The following is a 20,702-nucleotide window of genomic DNA, read 5'->3' on the forward strand; positions in this document are numbered from 1 at the left end:
AGTTTAGGGTGTTTTTGACCCAAGTTGAATATAACGTTAATCCCAAATGCAATTTTGTTTATATTGTGAATCAGGGAATTAATCAGATTAACTAATTACCTCTTCCCAATTGCTGGGTTTTTGCAACGTGCACTGTCAGTTCTTGCCACTTGCTGCGTATTATATTCGTTCTTGCTACATTACCTTCGGCTAAGGTGACTTCTTCACCTGACAAGTCTTTCCCCTGCCCACCCAGGTGTTCTTTATACTTAACTAGATAGTTTTCATCTTTGAAACCTTGGCTAAAACGTGACTTCCCTCATAAGGCTGTCTAAAGCTGTAGTTATTCTCTCTTTCTGAATAGTGAATTCTGCTCAGTTCAAATGTTTATTTTCATATTTCTCCCAGTTTTCTTAAGTAGACTGTAATTTTCTTGTGAGAAGGACCGTATCTTCTGTTGTTTTTTGTTTCTTTAAGCTCCTTTTACCATAGTCTAGGACCAGGCATGTATTAAGTCTTAATAAATGTTCTGTATGGACTTGTTTGTAATTGGTGTTTTATTTTCATATGGTGGCTACAATTGCTGATCTTTAAGATATGTACACTACCTATGTTTGCTTTTTATTTTGATGCTACAGATAATGGTTGTTATAATTAATTCTTCTGGTGTTTCAGGTCCTCTTAATAAGCTTTATTAATATAGCAATTTGATATATTATTTCTAATATGTTTTATTTGCCTCTCTTCATTTTCATGGTTCTGTGCTTGCTTGGTTGGCCCCAAGTTGTTACTCTTAAGGATGTCATGGTGACCTGGCAGAGAATCCCTGGGTTACGTTGCCCTGTCTCCCTTCCCTGAGTTGTGTTCAGCTGCTAGGAGATGCTCCTTCACTCTTGTTGCTTGCTGTTCTTCCTTGAGGATAAAATTGCATCTTTTATGCCCAGATTTTTACGATTCCCTCTCATATAGACAACCATGATTTACAAACCATGATTTATATGTATATATGGAAATACACTAATAATATGAATAACAACTTTTTAAAAATTTAACTCAGTTATTAGTAATAACTTTTATCTTGTAATTTGGTTCTTATCATGTAGTGGTAATTTGCATGGCTCATGCAAGCCAAAGAACATTTTATGCAACAAAACAGTACAAAAGCAACATTTACATTGAATAATAAATTTATTCTAAAATATTACAAAGTATATTTATTATTCCTTACAAAATACATAAATTTATTACAAAGCTACAGATGGCATAAAAATACATATTTGTGTTTGTTTTAGGAATCACATATTTTAAGTTCAGTGCAGGACGGAACAAAGAAACCTCAGATTGACAGCAATAAGAGCAATAACTACAGAATCGTAAAGGAGGTCAGTGATAAGAAATACTACTATGTAGGTTTATGTTTGCATGCCAAATAACTTTTGCTTATATAATACATTTCATATTGTTGTTTGTTAAATTTAGTACTTTTTCTTTTTTAAGATTTTGATTAGGCTGAGTAAACTCTGCGTACAGAATAAAAAGAGTCGGAATCAACATCAACGATTACTAAAAAATATGGGGGCTCATTCGGTGGTGTTGGATCTTCTGCAGATACCCTATGAAAAGGTTAGTCCTTAGTCACTTTTATTCTTTAACTTTTCATTTGAAACAATTTCAAATGTATAGCAAAGTTACAAAGAATTTTTTCTCCCTTAACTATTTAAGAGTCAGTCACCCACCTGATGCCCCATCATCCTGAGCCCTCGAGTGCCTGCTTTCTACACACAAGGACACTCCCTCTTCTACATAACCACCCTCCAGCCCTCACAATCAGGAAAGAGCCTGACACTTTGCTGCCACCTAATCCCCACACACAGCATTCAAATTCTCCCATTGTCCCAAGCCCGTCCTGTTGGACAAAAGGATCCACTTCAGAATCACATGCTGTTTTGGTTGTCTTGTCTATTTAAATCTCATGCTGGAACTCTTATGACATTGACACTTTTGAAGCTAGATCACTTATTTTGAAGAACGAGCCTTGGTTTGAGTCATCTGATGTTTCCTAGGTTGAGTTATGCATCTTTGGCAGGAACCCAACAGAGGTGATGCGCAGCAGTTCTGATTGCTCCTGCAGCTGGTGCACGGTTCTGACTTGTCCATCACTGATGCTGCTCACTTAGATCACTGGACAGAGGAGGTGTTTGCCAGGCCTCATTGTGAAGTACTCATTTTCCCTTTGTAATTAATATGTGTTTTGCGGAGCAGTTCTGTGAACTAAGTAATAGTCCATTCTTCATCACACTTTCAGTTTATTCATCCATTTATTTTTATCAGCACGAGTTTGTGGATGCTCATTTTTTTTGAATAGGTTGTAATAAGTTTCTATTATTATTTATTTTGATTCTCAGATTGTTTCAGATTTGGCCAGTAAACTCCTTCTCTGTCCTGTCACATGTCCCCATCATTCTCTGAGTACTTCCTTGCTTTTTTGGCACCATAAAATGTTCCAGGTTCATCTTGTATTCTTCTTGTTCCAACTCTGGAATCAGCCATTTCTTCAAGAAGCTCTGGTTCCATTTGGTGAAGAATAGCATTTGGGAGCAAAGTCCTGAGAACTGAGTGTGCTTATTGCTTTTGGGGTGTAGCCCCTCCAGGTCCTCTAAATAGGCAAAGCTAGAGAATATGCATATATGTGTATGTATAGTATATTATTTCTGTATGTGTATGCATACATGCACACATACAGCATATACAATTACATTTATATTTATTTTCATATCTATCTACACATTATTGAAAACCATGGTTTCATGCTGATACCTCTAATTCCAACACCACAGGGCTCATTTTAGTTTCTCCTTTTCCTTATTGTATCTCTGTTCTCTTAAGAGTGGGAAACCTGCCCACTTTAATATAGTGACTTACGTTAGTGCCCTGTATATCACTAGTCTCCCCTCACTGCTGCTGCGTACTCCTCCCCATGACTGCTCTCTGCACCCCTCTCAGTCTTTCGAACCTCCCAGGTGGATGCCCTTGTTATCGCTCTTGGGCACCAACATGCCATGTCAGGCCTCTTTTTATGGATACCCTTCTCACTTGACTTTCACTCCATGCACGGGATTGCCCCCCACCACTGACTTTATGTAATACTGTAATGGGTTGGGACATGTGACCAGTTCTCTTCTTCTAATAATATAACTGTAGCATTGAGTATTTTGCTACAACTTTGTGGTAATGGATTTGCTCAGTTTTAGTAACTGGATTATTCAGAAACAAAAGAGTAATATGAGAGTTTCAAAGAAACATGACATACAGTAGAACTGGCCCTGATGTTCTTCTGTACTGGCCAGGCCAGCTTTTATGAGATTGAAGTCCTTTTGATATCTTTTAACTATCCCTGGATTACACAAAGAAAGGAAAGTGTCAGTGGACTTCAAAATGGATTTTTTCTATTTTTTGTTTAGGAATGGAGATATTTTATGACTTACTTATTAGTCTAGTTAATTCATCCCTGTTTTAAATATGAGAAAATGGGTCTATTAATGACCTTAGGTTATTTATTTAGTTATAGATAGTATAAACTATAGACCCTTAGATTAGGAAAATAGTGAACATTAGCTTCATTTAATATAAACTACTACTCAAAACATAAATCCATTTTGAATCTCTAACAGTGACTATATGACAAATGGGGCAATCAGCCACACAGAACAATTCTAGGGGGTTTCAGCGATATTGCCTAAAGACCATTTTTAAGAAGAGAACTTTGCATTCTCTGTGAATTTTGAGACTTGAGTTTCTTAGTGAGATTTCTGTAAGTAGATGATAGTAGCATATTATAGGACTTTGGAGAATGACAGTAGATAAGGAAAGCAACTTAAAAGTTTTAAGAAAAAGGGGAGCAAAATGAAGCAGAAAAGAAAGGGAGAGAAAGCAAAGAGCAAGAGAAAAAGAGAGAGGTGGGAAAAGAAAAGAAAAGGAAAAACATAAGACAAGGTAAATAGCAAAAGGAGGGGGCAGAGAGATAGGAGATCAGCAGAATAAAGTACAGAATACATGTAGAGACAAAAATATACCGGGTGGAGGAAGAGAGGAAAAGTGAGTAGAGAGGCGGAAGAGAGGAAGGGCTGAGCAGGAGGCAAAGGGTCAGGGAGCAGGGGAGACCAAAGAATAGAAGGGCGAGAGGAGAAGGAACAGAGGTTTGAGAAATGGTAGAAAGGAAGAAGTGTGAGAAAGAGGGGACCTAGAAGGTGGGGAAAGGGGAGAAACAGAGGAAAAAAGATACAGAAAGAGCCGGATGCACAGACACACTGGGAAAGGGGAGGTGTATGGAAGGAGAAGACTGCAGGGTCAGCAGAGAAGACAGACAGGCAAGGAGCAGCAGAGAGGAGAGAGGGTTAGAGAGAGAGGAAGGGACGACAGGAGGTGTGGGGACAAGGCAGGGACAAAAGGTAGAGAGATGGCACAGAGATGGGAACGCGTGGTGGACAGTCAGAAAAACTGGGGAGAAAGAGAGATGGGCTGTGAAACAGAGGGAGGGTTGAAAAGGTGGAGCAGAACAGATACAGGAGGAAAAATAAAGAGAAGGCGAGAAAGATCTAGAGAACAGGGACAGTGGCGATAACTGGGAGAGGTGTGGAAACAGAGAGAGGGGAGTATAGAGCAGTGAGACAGGAGAAAAAAACAATGTGGGTGAATAAACATATTTTTTGATGGTGTTTGTGCTCTCGTGTGTTCGTTTCTTTCTATTACGTGCTACTCTCTAACTTACAGAATGATGAAAAGATGAATGAAGTCATGAATCTAGCTCATACATTCCTGCAAAATTTCTGTCGAGGAAATCCACAGAATCAAGTTCTTCTTCATAAACATCTGAATTTGTTTTTAACTCCTGGTGTAAGTATTTTAGTGACTTCTGTTAATTATAGTAAAGTGCATCAAAGTTGTTTTAGAAGCATTAATGAATAGAATTTTATTAATCTTTGTCACTTCATTTTTTTCCCAGTAGGTATTGTCTCCCTAAAAATGAATATCTTATATTTCCATTAAGGAAACTTTTAAAGAAACTCAAAAAATTACATGAATTTTACACACAAATTAGAACATTATATGTATAGGGTTTAATGCTAGGAAAAAAATGTGGTGGAACAAAGAACTAACTCTATAATATCATGAGACAGATAAATATGAAAAACTCAAAGGTGGAGTTTGCTTCAACCTGTAAATTTTCTTTGAGTGGATCTCAGGAAAGAGCTAGCTAACTTTGGATAATAGGAGAATAACTGTTGGCCACATGGTGCATTTTATGATAATAAGCTCCTTTTTCCACCTAAGTTCCTTTGTGAGCTCAGTTTCCTTTTAATGGTTAATGATCTCATTGCATTTTATAGAAGACTTGCACAGACAAGTCACTATGGCTTTGTATAAAATATTAAACTGATTCCAGGCAGGGAAATTAGTCTAAGTACTGTAGAATAGAAATTGGTCCTGTCAGAATGACAGTGACATGTTCCTCTGTGTTTAGCTTCTTGAAGCAGAAACGATGAGACACATCTTCATGAACAATTACCATCTGTGCAACGAAATTAGTGAGAGAGTCGTGCAACATTTTGTGCACTGCATTGAGACACATGGCCGCCACGTGGAGTACCTGAGGTTTTTGCAGACAATTGTAAAAGCAGATGGTAAATACGTGAAGAAATGCCAGGATATGGTAATGACAGAGGTATGTTCTCGATTTGCATTTTGTCAGATTCACATAAACAATATGCTCAAATATATATTTTCTGTTAACTTGGAGTGAAAAACAACCCAACAGCATAGGTTTAGAAAATTATTTAATTTAATCATGACTACTTAAGCACAAGTATATTTTACTTTAATCTAATGAAGCAACATATTGGAAGTTGGTTTTTTGATTTTTCTAAGAGTTTATTTTTCTTTTTGGTCCAGACTGAATTTGTGTATTTAACGGGTAAAAATTCTATGAAATGTAACAGATTATTTGGAATGAAAATGACAAGATTTTACATTTTTAAGTTTTCAATAATATAGCAAAGATTGATTGAACTCTGCCTGTCCAGTGCCTTCATTGCTCTGTTTCTGAAATATTGAATGGGTGTTTTCTGCTGCTATTTGCAGAAGGCTTTGAAGAGAACCAAATTAATTAATAAAAACTGTTCATCAGTATTTATTGTAACACGGAAACTTGCTATTTAGAGTAAGTTAAAAATTTAAGAAAAACAGATGGATGAAGCACTTTATTTTGCCCTTTTCATTTTGATGGTTTATACTGAGTGAAGTTTACATAGTAAGTTACTCACTGGGAACCAACTGTGATGTATTGGAGAACTGGCAGCTCAGAGTCCACTTGGGTGAATCACTGCTCTGTAACCTCGTGGTTCTCTAGTGGCCCGTGTGGATTAAGGCACCTACCCCTTATGGCTCCCAAAGTGTTATGTAGTATATTATATTGGTTTGGGGGCATTTTCATAATTATACACCTAAAATTTGGGAATGGGAGAGATTTCCATAGCGATTCAATGTGAGTCCCTCCCAATACATAGAAATCTTAAAATTAATTCAGCTTAAAGCCCTGAATTTTTTTTACTATAAATTATTGTTATTAAACATTTCAAGGAACATTTTAAACTTGTAAAATTTACCTTTCTCTTATCTACGTTTACATTCACATTAGTTCTTCGTTGCCTAGAAATGTGGTAAATAATTTTATTTTGTATTATAGTCGCCAAGGAAAGAATTAGAATGAGAAAGCAGCAAATATTTAAGCTGCTATGACAGCTATCAGGTGAAGTGTTTTTACGTGTAAAGAAGTATCTGTAATATTATATTATGCTAATATATATGAAGGTACTTCAAAAAGTTTGCAGAAAAATAGAATTAAAAGATAATAAGAATCTTTCCAAGAACTTTTTGAAGACCCTTCAAAATACATATTTTGACACATATGAGTATAAATCCTCTTTCAACAAAATTTTTAAAGTAAGTCAATTAATTGGCTTATCAATTTAAATATATTATCAATTTAAAATAATAGGGAAAAAATTTTATATTCGTTGTTACCCACCAAAATATCTCACATTGGGATTAGAAAATTAATACTGATATAGATAACAGATAGACAATGAGGCATTATGCAGTTTGAGTAATAAAATGCCACCTGATGGAATTTTCCACTAAAATTATATAAACAAGATATGAAGAAAAACATAAGTTCCAAAAGCCGCTACCTATTCATTTCTTTGTTTCTCATTTTTTGCCTTCTTTTTCTCTTTGTTTCTCCCATCTCTGTTTTTACTTCCATTCTCTACTGATGCTTTCCCATGACACATGGAATTTTCCAGATTTTTATAGGCTTGTGTTTGGCTCAATGTATTTGCTTACTTATTCAGTCATTATTGAAGTGGATGAGGATATTTTATTCTGCTTTAGTAAAATTAGACTTCTGAGATTTCTCATGCTTTGGCAGTGAAGTCTTCCATAGGAAGTAAAAGGAAATAATTTTACTCTTTTTAATTTCAGTGTGTAACTCACCGATGAGCAATTTGCTGTTGTCTGTGTCATTTACTTCTTGTCCCATTGCCACTCCCATATCTCCCCGACTGGTTTTGATAGCATTCGTAACTGATCACTTGGCACGTGTCTGGAACCTTTTCACCATCCTGCCTTAGCATAGCTCTGCTTTTGCAATATCATCTGTATTTTTACAGAGAGATACATGTGTTTCCAGCTAGATCAAGCCTTTGGAAATAACTGTAAGGATGAGCATTTGGACTGCTATGTAGACTTTCTTATTATCATTTCAGTTGATAAATGGGGGTGAAGATGTGCTGATATTTTACAATGATAGAGCATCATTTCCAATCCTTCTCCATATGATGTGTTCAGAGAGAGACCGAGGGGATGAGAGTGGCCCCTTAGCCTACCACATCACCCTTGTGGAGTTGCTGGCAGCGTGCACAGAGGGGAAAAATGTCTACACTGAAATCAAGTGTAATTCCCTTCTGCCCCTGGATGACATAGTGCGGGTGGTGACCCACGATGACTGCATCCCGGAGGTAAGCCTGGCAAAAGCTAAGCAGCAGTAGAGTTGTCATTAATTTTTAAAGTTCATATAAGTGCCAGAAGTCTCCCATATCAGTATTTATAATGAGATCATTTATTTAGTCAAGGAATTGTATTTAGCTATATATAATTTGGAAAACTGAAAACAGCTTTAAAAGGTTCACTTTTTAGTTCTACAGGAAGTTATGAAAGAGAATAAACTTATTTTAAAATATAGCCACTGTTAGTTTACTGGACACTACTACATAGGTCTCTTAAATTCTAAACATGGCAATGTGATCAAACCAAAAGATTTACTTTAACCTCTGGTATGTTCTTGAACATAAACCAGGTGCTTCACAAGTGATTCACAGTCATTGACTGGAGAGGCTAGGATAGTGCTACAGGGCCACATATCAGACTCTGCTGGTCTACCTTGTTTTATGGGATAGATGCATTCTTGAAAATACGCACATACATTTTGCTTTATTCACACATCATCTTTTATCCTTTGTCCTAGTTTGGCTCTGATGATAGAAAAAGATCTCAGTAGAAGCTGGTTGTCTGCCAGCGGATTGTATTAATGAGGCTTCCAGGAATGTATAATGCAATAATTTCTTTCTTTTCTACTGTTGTGGTGTAATGTTGCAAAGTTGATAAATGTGTGATGCATTGAAAATGATATAAAACCAAACATTTTAGATCACAGTAACTGAAAAGGGTCAGGTGAAGTTAACTTCCCTACTTCTGAATAATTCAGTGTAGTAATGGGCGTGAAAGTATATTTTTATGAAATTTTGTGGAACTGTTGACACCTCAGTCCACGGGCACTTCATGCTACGATTGGTTTGAAATAAGAGGGCAAAGAGAGGAAGTATGATGTAGTGATGAAATCCATGAGTTCTGTCCTTATGTGAGTTCCCAGTCCTGGCTGGGCTTCTTCCCACATGCAGTTCCCTCTGACTATACCACTCATACCTCTCGTGTTCACCTAAGTAACTCTTCTTTATCCTTCAGATCTTGACTTAAGCCTCACTTCTTCAGGGAAGACTTCCTTGTGCTCCCTCAGTGCAATCTATAAGAGTCTATACTTTGAAATTTGACATTTCCATTTTATCAGTTAAGAAATGTCTGTAGCCCTCACACTCATTCCCAAGATTATAAACTCTATAAGAATAACAACTGGGTCTGTTCTAGTCACCATTGTATTGTCTGAGCTAGAGCCTACACTGCATAAATCTGAATGAATGAACAAATGAACTAAAGAATAAGTCAGAATCCTGGATCTGTTACTTCCTTGTTGTGTGGCTGACTCCAACAGGTTACTTAACCTTTCTAATCTTCAATTTCTACAATTTTAAAGTGAGAGGATCAAATTAACTAAGATAATATGTACAAAATGCAGAGGGTGTTTTGCAAATACTAAACATTGAGTATATGTTAGCTGCTGTCAAGATGATTATGACTATGCCCTGGATGGCACAGATGTCCCCCCGCCCCCACCCCCCGTGACCATCCTGACGTAGGCACCCTGCCACAGAGGGTTTGTTTTGGACCTCAGTCAAGTAGAGAGAAGCACTAAAGGCATTGAACCTGGTCCTCTATTCCGTATTCTTAACTTGGATTCCATGAACCCCCTGCAAGTGTTTACATGATTTTTTATATATATGCATTTTTGGGGTGAATTTTATGGTATTCATCACATTTTTGTGAAAGAAACAAAAGAAAATGAAAAACAAAAACTACTGCCCTGTGTGTACTTTGGAAATGGTATATATGTAGATGAGACCCATCTCAGTCCTTTATGAGGAATTTTGCTAATTCTGGAAAGAAGTTTTACTACATGTGCATCTTCATATAACACAATTCTTTGTAAACTATGAGCCTGTTTCTTCTCAGAAATAGTAATATAAATATTTTCAGATAACATGAAGTATTATTTAGCCACCGTATTTCAATTGTATTAGAAATCTCTTGCTTACAAGTGCCAGAAACCTAACTTAAATTAATTTAAAAAAAAAAAAAAGAAAGAGAGAGAATTTTATTGGGCTCTGTACTTTGGAATTTGAAAGATCATTGTTCCAATGGATCTAGAGATTCAAGCAATGTCAGAATCCTTGCCATCTCTTGTCCATTTTTGATTCATGTTTTTGCCTCCTTAGCTTCTTCTGGACAACATTATTCTCCACACACCTGGAGAAGATGATTTCTTGAAATTCAGATTTACCTTGTTCTGCTTTAGCAAAAAGAAAGAGAGAGAGAGAGAGAAAGAGAGAGAGAGAGAGAGAAAGAGAGAGGAGAGAGAGGAGAGAGAGAGGAGGGAGAGAGAGAGGAGAGAGAGAGGAGAGAGAGAGAAGAGAGAGAGAGAGAGGAGAGAGAGAGCGGAGAGAGGAGAGAGAGGAGAGAGAGAGGAGAGAGAGAGGAGGGAGAGAGAGAGGAGAGAGAGAGGAGAGAGATGGAGAGCAGAGAGAGAGAGAGGAGAGAGAGAGAGGAGAGAGAGGAGAGAGAGAGGGGAGAGAGAGAGAGGAGAGAGAGAGAGAGAATGGGGAAGAGGAAGAGGGGTGAGGGAGGGAGGAAGAAAGGGAGCGGGATGTAGGAGAGAGTGTCTCAGTAGGATAGGCTCAGCTGGGTGAAGTGCTCATTGTCACACTAGTCGCTGGACCCGGGGAATGGAGAACTAGGTCGTGTGTTCACTGTTGGGTCAGTGGAGTATCTTAGCAAAAGAAGGGAATGAGCATGCTTTCCAGGCAGACACAAAACATGCTATAATCTACTATAGGAACTAACACAGATTTTATTGAACTTTTCATAACTGATATTTGAAAGTGAACAATAAAGAAAACTAACATTCTTTTATATTTGAAACTTACACAGGTTAAAATAGCTTATGTGAACTTTGTTAATCACTGTTACGTTGACACTGAAGTGGAGATGAAAGAAATCTATACAAGTAACCACATTTGGAAATTATTTGAGAACTTCTTGGTGGATATGGCAAGGGTGAGTCACACTTTGAACATTAAGTACTATTTCATGTTTAGCAAGGTCACCAGTATATATTTTGATTTAATAATATTAATCCTCTGGATGAAAACTTGCAATTAAACCCACTACATTTTGATGGAATTCGTTACATTCGTAAAGTTGTGAATAAGCTTCGCAAGATTGTGAGTGAGATTTAATGAGTTAATATAAGCAAAATATCTAGTACAATGTATATAGCAATAGATAAAGTGTTCGTTTTTACCTTCACAACTGACTGTATTTGTTTTTTATTAAATGGAATTTTAGTGGCCTTTTTACATTGGTTAGAGAAGACATTTGGCAGAGGTCTGTTTGTTTTGAGCCTCTTGCCATGAATGCAATTACAAGCTATAGACAGAAGAGACCTCTGGAGGGCTTGACTACGGCTTCCAGGCAGATCAGTACTTGACCAGACCACTCAGGACGTAGCATTGTCCACTGTTGCCTATTTGAAGTCTTCCTTGTACACAAACTCCAGTAATTTAATCATCTGGCGTTTTCACTCGTGTCAGCCAAATTATATTGTCTTTACTTTGAGCCCATTTCCTCCTACTGGTTTTTTTGGGGGGTATCAGGGAGAATGTGTGGAGCTGGTTGGCATTTTCTATATGCTGCCTGGCATATGTTTTTGCTCTGTTGCTATTGAGTAAAGGAATAAATGAAGAAAGGAGGGAAGGAATCTTCTTGATAACATTTAATTATCGTTAGCACATCTTAGACTTTGGTTTTGCATAATGAATTATCATAATGCCCAGGGTCTTTTATTTTAGTTTTTAAAAAAATATTCTCTTGTTTTTTTCTTTTAAGTTATGGGACTTGATATTCGTTCAAATAAGGATTTCGCTAATAGGAGAGAGTGTATAGATAACTCTTTCAACCTATTATGAATAATGGTGGCTTGTCCAGTCCCATTGGTCTTTCTACATTCCTGAGTGCTGGTAGCTTTTTTTAAGCCTCATGTAAATGTATTTGAGAAGAGAGATTAGTGAAGTCTGTATTTCCATGATCTTACCAGGATGGATGCTAACTGCTCTTCACTAGCTCACTGCCTCCCTGCAGTCCTTTCTGGAAGGAGGGATGACAAAGTAGATACAATGAAACACTGACTGTAGATCCATACATCTGAGAGCACCCTTGGATAATACAATGAATCGTGTGTTATTCCAGTCCAGGAACATTTTTTATTTAGCCAAGGTTTCCAGGTGAAATGTGCTTATTTTGCTTTTGGTGTGGTGCAGTGTGTGAGCTCTCCACTGTGTTCTAGTATGTGTGAAGTAAGGCAGTTCCTGTTGTATTCCATTTCTGCACAACCAAAAGCCACTTACCACCTTTCTCAGTAAATCTGCACCTGTAGAGAAATCATCCTGTTTTATGTAGCATTTAACATATCACTCACATTTATCCCCATTGACCTTGTGAAAACCTTGTATCTGACCAGCTGCAAGTATCTCCAGAAACCTTGAAGTAGAGAATGACTTATACGCCCATGACTGAGCTTTAAAATTGCACGTGCAAGAAGATATTAAAGAGCTTATAGACTGATTTGCAGAGTTGCGCCGTGTTATGGACCAAAGATAAGCTTGAAAAAGACCAAGGTTAAATTCTAGGCAGCACGAGCTATAAAACTAACAAAGATTTTTATTTTTTTAAATCAAAGAAAGGAGATGATAATTGTCGTTGATTATGCCACTACAGAAGCACTCTTTTCATTGCTGTATTCATAAGGCAAAAGTGTATAGATTTATATTCTTTTTCAAAAAGTACACATGGAGGAAAGATTTTTATTTGAACTATTTTGATGAAGTTGATAATTAATGTTACTTATTATATAAAGGTGCTAGGGGAACTTCAAGATTTCTTGGCCTATTCACTCTTCATGTGTAACTACAACAGCTTAGCTATACTGCAGAAGTGTTTTTTCCTTTCTTGTTTCCCTTTTCTTTATATTTTAAAGTAGCAGTTCTCTAATTCCTTCACCAACGCTGGCAGGAAATCTATTTCAGGGAAGGAAAAGGAAACACAACTTTTCCATATCTGGGATTTCTCTTTCTCCCCCTAAAGAAAGATTAAGGAGCTACCATAGACTTTCAAATTCAAGTTACAAAAATAAGTATGGTTAAATGAATAAAATGTGGCCTCTAGGCAAAATTTCAGTTCCGTAGAGTTTCTAGTATTTCTAGAAATACTAGAAATATGAAAAAAAAAAAAAAAGAAATAAAGAAAATGTGCCACCACCAAAGGAATACAGAGTACTTCTTAAATTTTAGTGAGCATTGGAACTATCTGGAAGCCTTGTTAAAACACAGACTGCTTGTCCTGTCCCCAGAGTTTCTGATTCAGTACGTGTGAAACTGCATTTTTAACAAGTTACTAGGTGATTTTGCAGCAGCTGGTCCACGGACCATGCTTTGAGAATCACTGTAGTACAGCAGGTGGTTAAGAGTAGGGATTTCAAAGGATTTAGCCAGACCAGAGTTCAAGCCAGACTCTGCCTCTTACTAGCTCAGTTATCTTGGACAAGGTACCTACCCCTCTAACCCTGAGTTTCCTTCTTTGTGAAATGAATACAATAATAACACATTCCTCATAGGGTTACTGGAAAGATTCAGTGAGATAGTGTGTGTGAAATTCTTAGCACATATTGACATCTAGTAAGAGAGTTGGTAACATCACTCAAATCATCATCACCAGTATTATCATAAGGCTAAATGTAGCCTTTTGAGCAATTTCAAGAGGCTTTCCCAAGACCTATACCAAGTAACAATGTTGAGAATTACCAAAAGGGAGACCATAGAACACTGGTAAGAGCCAGAAACCATGTCTATGAGCTGGACATGCACAGCAGTAGTTGACATGAATAGCCATGTATGGGATGAACCAAATTCAGATGTTACAACAAAGTTATGAAATCCTAGAGTAATTGATTTGCATCACTGAGAAATGATGAAGGTAATCTGGAGGAAAAGTATTTGGTAAATTAGACCTTAAGAATCACAGCATCTTAGGAGTGGAAGAGATTAGAAGTATGTATAGTTCAACTTTATATCTAATTCATAGTCTTCAGCACTTACTCAAATATTTCTATTAACAATGATCCTAGTTTTTGAAACAATTTGATCTCATTATTACACAACTTTAATTGTTAAAAAGCTCTTATATTGAGCCAAATTTTTACTTATTTTAGCTTTTACCTAGTTCTTCCTTCTGCAACCACACAGAACAATTAGTTAAGCAAAGATGTAGTTGTTTGCTATGAGCAACATATTCTCCTTGCTAGTGATCTACTTTGAAATGATAGAATTATGTAACTTACAGGAACTTAAGATCATGTAGGTTGGCCTCACAATTTTGCGTAAGAGTTCCAGAGAGATAATTTCATGGCTGACTCTCCTAGCTACAGAGTGGGAAGTCTGCTGCAGCCTAATCCAGTACTTTTTCCCCAACAGCCTCTCAGATACTTCATGGTAGCTCTCATGTCTCCCATTATTTTTATTTTTTATTATTTTTAAAGTTTGATACTCTGTTTATCAAAATAACAAGAACAAAATGAACAATGACAAAATAGCAAAAGCTATTACAAAAAAATAGTAAATTCCTATTTAAATTTCTGTGTTTACACAGATAAAAATGTTCATCAATTAAGTATATCACACAGGTTGTAGCATATTCTAAGCTATAATACAGAAAGGTAACATGGGATATTTGAAATTTCAAGATTCACTTACCAGATGGTTTTTTTTTTTTTTTTTTTTTTTTTTTTGTCGTTTTTTCGTGACCGGCACTCAGCCAGTGAGTGCACTGGTCAGTCCTATATAGGATCCGAACCCGCGGCGGGAGCGTTGCCGCGCTCCCAGCGCAGCACTCTACCAAGTGCGCCACAGGCTCGGCCCTTACCAGATGGTTTTAACCTGAGTCTTTTTGATGTCTTCAGAAATGCATTTGAAAATAACATATGCAAGTATAGTTATTTTTTAGTAGTATAACTCAAGATTGTTTTTCTTTGAATTGCTCTTACTATTGCCTTTTCTTAAATAGCTTGTAAAATTTAAACATTTATTACATTTCTTGAGTTCTCTGAATACACAGAAGTGTATGAATTGAAAAGCTCTAGCTTTTTTCCTTGTATACAAGCATATGAAAATGTCCCATTATTTTCTGCAAGACTGTTAGTGGTTCCTCTTCTGATATGGTTTCTGGGATCCTTGTTTCAACATACTTTTGGTTTCTGTCTAGTTTGTCTGTGTTTCTGTTTAAAGGTGTGGCATTCAGGATGGAACCAAGTACTTCAGGCAGGGTCTGGCCATCACAATTTTATTTTAGTAGAAATTTGTAGAACAATTTTGTTTAAAAGGCAAATGAAATATTAATATGTATTGGCACTCATACCACCTTCCACCTTTCTTCTCATGTTTTTCTGTAGTCAGCACTGCCAGGGTCTTTTTGTTTGCTCTTGAGTAAAGCTCTCTAAAGAGTCACCTTTATTAGTGTCTTTCATTTTCCTGTTTTTACCTCCTTGTCCTTTATCTTGTTAAAACCCGTATAAGGAAATCTTTCCTGAAAGACTGTTTTTAGTGACCAGGTGCTAGATCATTTCACATACTTATTTGATTCTGATTTCTGGACAAAGACGTATCCATGTCCTGAAAATAGACCAGATTTAGGCAGACCCATGAAAAGTTGTTATACTATCTTTCAGAGCATTTATTGACAGTCCACTTTGATCTGTGTGCCAAATGTAGCTAAAATTGGTGTTTCTAGGGCAGAAATGTTTTTCTCTGGCTTTATAACTAATTATTGCTGCCTGATTAGGGGATTTGAGTCATTACAAGAAAGTACATGGAGGGGTGGAGTATGATCCATGTTAGCCTCTGACTCTATTTTTTCTTTGAAAATGTTTCAATTTTGCTTCCAATTTCAAGATCCTGTAATGATCAACAGTACTCTAAGTGATGTACTGGCAGAAGGAAATTAGACCAAGAAATAATTTAGGAGGTGCACCTGATGCCGTGTCATGTCATTGTCCTGCCAATCATTGCTTAACAAGACAGATTGGCGAATTTCACTTTTGGATAGATCACCTGAGCCATTTGCTCTCTTTACTTAACTTACCAAAGAGGTTGGAGGTAGGAGTAAAGACAAAATTTATATGTTCTTTGAAACACACTTTCCCAGTTCTTTCATTTGATGAGATTAAATAGGTTTTCTATAATTATCTTAGCTTTCTTTAGTTGAATGAGGCAGTGAAAAGTCTCATTTTAAAGGGCTCTTTTTTTGTGGCCCTATTAGCTAGCACTGCAGAGAAGTGAAGAAGTCTAAAGTATTTTGTAACTTTTATTCTTTGTGTAATACTGTTCCCTGAATTGTAATTCTTTTTCTTGCCTTAACTTTCATGCTGAATTATGATGGTGCCCACCTGGCCTGGACACTTGTTGGCTCTTCCTGATGATTGGTTGGTTGTTACCTATCCTGCATCATACTCTCTGCTCTTCAGCATTATTGTCAGCATTTATCATAGTTGATCAGTTCCTTTTGGAAGCCTCTTTTCACTTGGCCCCCAGGATCAGTCCCACTGTTTGCCTCCCACCACACTGGCCACTCATTCTCCGCTGCTCCCTTTGTATCTTCCCAGCCTGTGCATATTGGAGTGTGCCCAGCTCAAACCTCAGACTTCATCCCTTCTCCATCTACAGTCACTTGCTTGCTGATTTCATCTACTTTCATTACTTTAATACCAAGCTGATTGGAGCCTGGCTCCTTCCCTGATGTCCAGTCTCACGTGTAGATATTTCATTTTTTGAAAATTTATACTTACGTACATCAAAACATCATAAATAAAAAAAAAGGAAAATGTTGGTATGAACTTTTAAAGAGGTTAATAACCATCACATAAGGAACTTATACCCAAAGGAATGGAAATCATCACATCAAAGGGATATCTGCACTCTCATGTTTATTTCAGCTCTATTTACAATAGTCAAGAGTTGAAACCAACCTAAACATCCATGGATGGATGGATGGATAAGGAAAATGGTATATATACACAATGGAACACTACTTTGCTATTAAAAAAAATAAATTCTGCCATTCTCAGCAACATGGATGAACCTAGAGAAAATTATCTTAAGTGAAATAAGCCATGCATAGAAAGAGAGTGAGGACATGCAGTATTTATCTCTCTGTGCCTGCCTTATTTCACTTAAAATAATTGTCTCTAAGTTCATCCATGTTGCTGTGAATGACAAGATTTCATTCCTTTTTTATGGCAGAGTAGCATTCCATTGTGTAAATATACCACATTAGGATAAGTTAAATAAAATAAGAAATTCACTTCCTCTGTTGCACTAGCCACATTTCATGTGCTCAATAAACACATGTGGTTACTATACTGGACATCAGATATAGAAGATTTTTATCATTGTAGGTATTTCTACTAGACAGTGCCGCTCTAGCATATGATAACTTATTTAGCATAGTCTGTCATTCTTGCAAGGGTAGCAGTCACTTTAAGAGCAGAAGAGAAGAGGGACATTGCATATGCAAGGTGAGAAATTCAGATGAAATTATGTCTAGAAATTTCACTTAATATTTGTTTATTAAACAAACAATTATATAATACCGATTATGTGCCAAGGTGGAGCATGCACACAGGTGAACAAGACAGACAAGTTCCTATTGTCCAGGAGCATATGTTCTAATGGAGGAAACAGTTTTTTCTTGTTCTTCTCCCAGTACATGGCTGCTTCCTTCTTCATACAGAGATGTTACCCAATCAATTAAAATAAACAGTAATCCTTGATCAGCCCAACCCTCTGCAGCATTCCCTGTACCACTTGCCCCTTATGATTTTTCCCTATGGTCTATTATTTTCTCTATTTTTACCATTTAACATGTTGTATATTTATAAATTTGTCTCTTGTGTGTGTCTCTTGATTAGAATAAAGGCTCTGATTAGAGTAGGGACATTGTTTTGTTTGGTTCACTGTTTTAACTCCTAGTCCAATATTTACCTTTAATTTAATAATTTATGCCTCTATGTGATAGGCAATGAAATCTGACAAACATATAGTAAAATTCATCTGGAAATAGGTGAGTACAAATATTTCAAAAGGTTGGATTTTTTTTTTCTTTGAAAAGACAGTGATGGTGGACTTGTTTTTTCAGGTTTTCAAACACATTAAAAATTGAGAATTATTCTTATGAAGTTAAGTTAAAATACTAAAAAAAAAGATTCATGGAATTCAATAGAGACTTGGGGAGAGAGTTAAGTAGTCATTAGTGACATCCTATAAGACAAACCTCAAGGAGCCTAAGAGTGAGGCAAGAAATTACTATTAAGTGTTTGGAAGATAGTTGAATATCAGTATGGAAAAAAATTAATCAGAATCCATGTCAGACACCTACATCAGCAAATTCCAGTTTAAAGAGTTAAAAACTAGAATAAAAATGTATGGACTATTTTTTTTCCTTTTGTAGAAGGGAGATTTTTTCTGCTTTATATTAAAATCAATAACAGTACCTGAGTGTAAAAATTAGTTTACACAATGAAATATAATGAAATAAATGTTTTAAATAAAGAGTAGAAATGTGAAAATACATTTGAAATGACAACTGAAAAGAGTTTCTATAAAAAATATGTTAAACTGATACATAATGTTCAGTCATCTTCCTGGTTTTTGAATGTGGTTTAGAGGGTTTGAATTACTTGTGCATGACAGAATATAGGAATGAAATGACTACATGAAAAGTGCCTAGACTTGTTAACAATGTAAAAAAATGCAAACCCCCCCACCCCGTTTAGATATTATTAAATCGGCAAAAATAATTATACAGGTGTATCAGTCAGTTCCAGTTGGAAAGACATGGCACACCCCAGGAGGTGTGGGTAGAGTTAAGGAAGCAAGAAAGGATGGGGAGCATCTAGGAATTCCACCACCTGTAGGCCTCAAGGGGCAGGGCATGGGCAGTATTACTGGAGCCTGGGCAGAGCTTGGAGACATGGAAGAAGGGCTGCAGTGGAAGCTGTATCCAGAGAACACAGAAGCCTCAGCAAAGAGAGGGAGATGTGGATGGAGGCAGAGGAACACTAGGTACCTGACTTCTATCTCTTCCACTCTGTTATCTCTTACCAGTGCCTCGCTTTAGCTGCACCCAGCCAGAGCCCAAAAGCAAGAGCTGCTTGGTGGTAGTGAGGAAACGTCCAATGAATCCACAGATAGTTGTTGATAGCATTGTAAATTTATTATTTTAGAGGATCAGTCCAGCAAGCACTATAAAACTGTCTGCATATTCTCTTCTGGTGATTTCTCTTTTGATGAAATATACCAAAAAAATCTGAAAGTAAAAAAAGTAATTTTGCATAATTCTTTATAATGGCAAAAAAAAAAAAAAAAAAAAAGAGCAACAACAGCAAAAAAACAAAAACTAAAAGATATCACATAAAAGACTAGCAAGAAGGAAATAACTAAGAAAATAACAAAATGATTTGTAATTTTGGTAACGTGTATCTCAACTCATTGCAAAAATGGATTAAAGCATGAAGGTGCATTAGAATGATGGAATAAATATAGCCTTTTAATATAAGTGTTTAGATAATGACAATACATGAAAACGTTTTATAGGAAATAATGTCGTGTGAGTAATATGTGCAAGCAGATTGGAACTTTTAAGCCATATGTATTGCACACAGAAAGATCATTTAATGTGATATAATTTTATTTGAGCCATTTCCAATTTTATTGTAAAGAGGCAATAAAAATAAATATAGGACAGGATGAAGAAATATTACTATTTATTAGGGTTTTTTTTTTTCCTGAGAAGTTTTTAAAGATTTTAATAAGAAATTTCTTGGCTCTCTATGATATTACAGTGTAGGATGCAAGGTGAAAATGTTATCATTCATAGGGGGCAGAAAAAAATCTTGAAAAATTATTTGAATTTCTTGTTCAAATGAATTGATGAATAGGTTCCACTTAGTTTTGTTAACACAGACTTTGCATTAACCAGGATTTTGAGGAGAGTTTTTACCTAGAAATGATTACTTTTATTAATCCACTGACTAAAAAGCAAATTTGTGTGTGTTTTTTTGGGAAATTCCCTGTTGCACATAATGCTGTGTGATACTAGAATAACTGCAGAGTGCCCCACACAATTGCATGAAATGTCATTGGATGAGGAAGAAGGTTGTTTGGATTGCTTGTGACAGACTGATCTGCTACCTAATTAGCTTTTTTTTTTTTTTTTTTTTTTTGACCAGTAAGGGGCACTCTCCCAAGAGAGCCATGGGGCCGGCCCCCTAATTAGCTTTAATACATTTTTAACTTACACGTCTTCACATTTGAAAAGTTCATTGTTAAAGCCAGTGCTAGAAAGATACTAAAAGAAATAAATCCTAATTCATATCTATCATGGGAAAAATCAATTTTATATTAGCTCTAGGACTATATTAAATTTTAATCCTAGGCTAGATGTTCCACAAATACAGCTTAACCCAAATAAGAGTCCTTAGTCTTTTTTTTTTTTAAATTAATTAATCGATCCATTCATTTCACATATTTATTGATCATCTTGTCAGTGCCAGGCACTATGTTATATGCTGGAACAATAACTAGATTACATAATTTGACATAATTTATGTTCTT

The 20,702-nt window shown here is 36.3% G+C and overlaps 1 protein-coding gene across 1 annotated transcript in view; it reads left to right on the top strand.

The window, feature by feature from the left end:
• Positions 1-20,702, top strand: part of ITPR2 (inositol 1,4,5-trisphosphate receptor type 2) — a 487,108-nt gene that overhangs the window by 225,816 nt on the left and 240,590 nt on the right. Inside the window, exons 27-32 of the mRNA XM_063115575.1 lie at positions 1,272-1,361; positions 1,477-1,602; positions 4,750-4,872; positions 5,501-5,701; positions 7,803-8,054; positions 10,915-11,040. Coding sequence (XP_062971645.1) covers positions 1,272-1,361; positions 1,477-1,602; positions 4,750-4,872; positions 5,501-5,701; positions 7,803-8,054; positions 10,915-11,040 — 918 coding nt within the window. The remainder of the gene's footprint in view (positions 1-1,271; positions 1,362-1,476; positions 1,603-4,749; positions 4,873-5,500; positions 5,702-7,802; positions 8,055-10,914; positions 11,041-20,702) is intronic.

The sequence above is a fragment of the Cynocephalus volans genome, chromosome 12 (assembly GCF_027409185.1).
Source record: "Cynocephalus volans isolate mCynVol1 chromosome 12, mCynVol1.pri, whole genome shotgun sequence".
Lineage (NCBI taxonomy): Eukaryota > Metazoa > Chordata > Mammalia > Dermoptera > Cynocephalidae > Cynocephalus > Cynocephalus volans.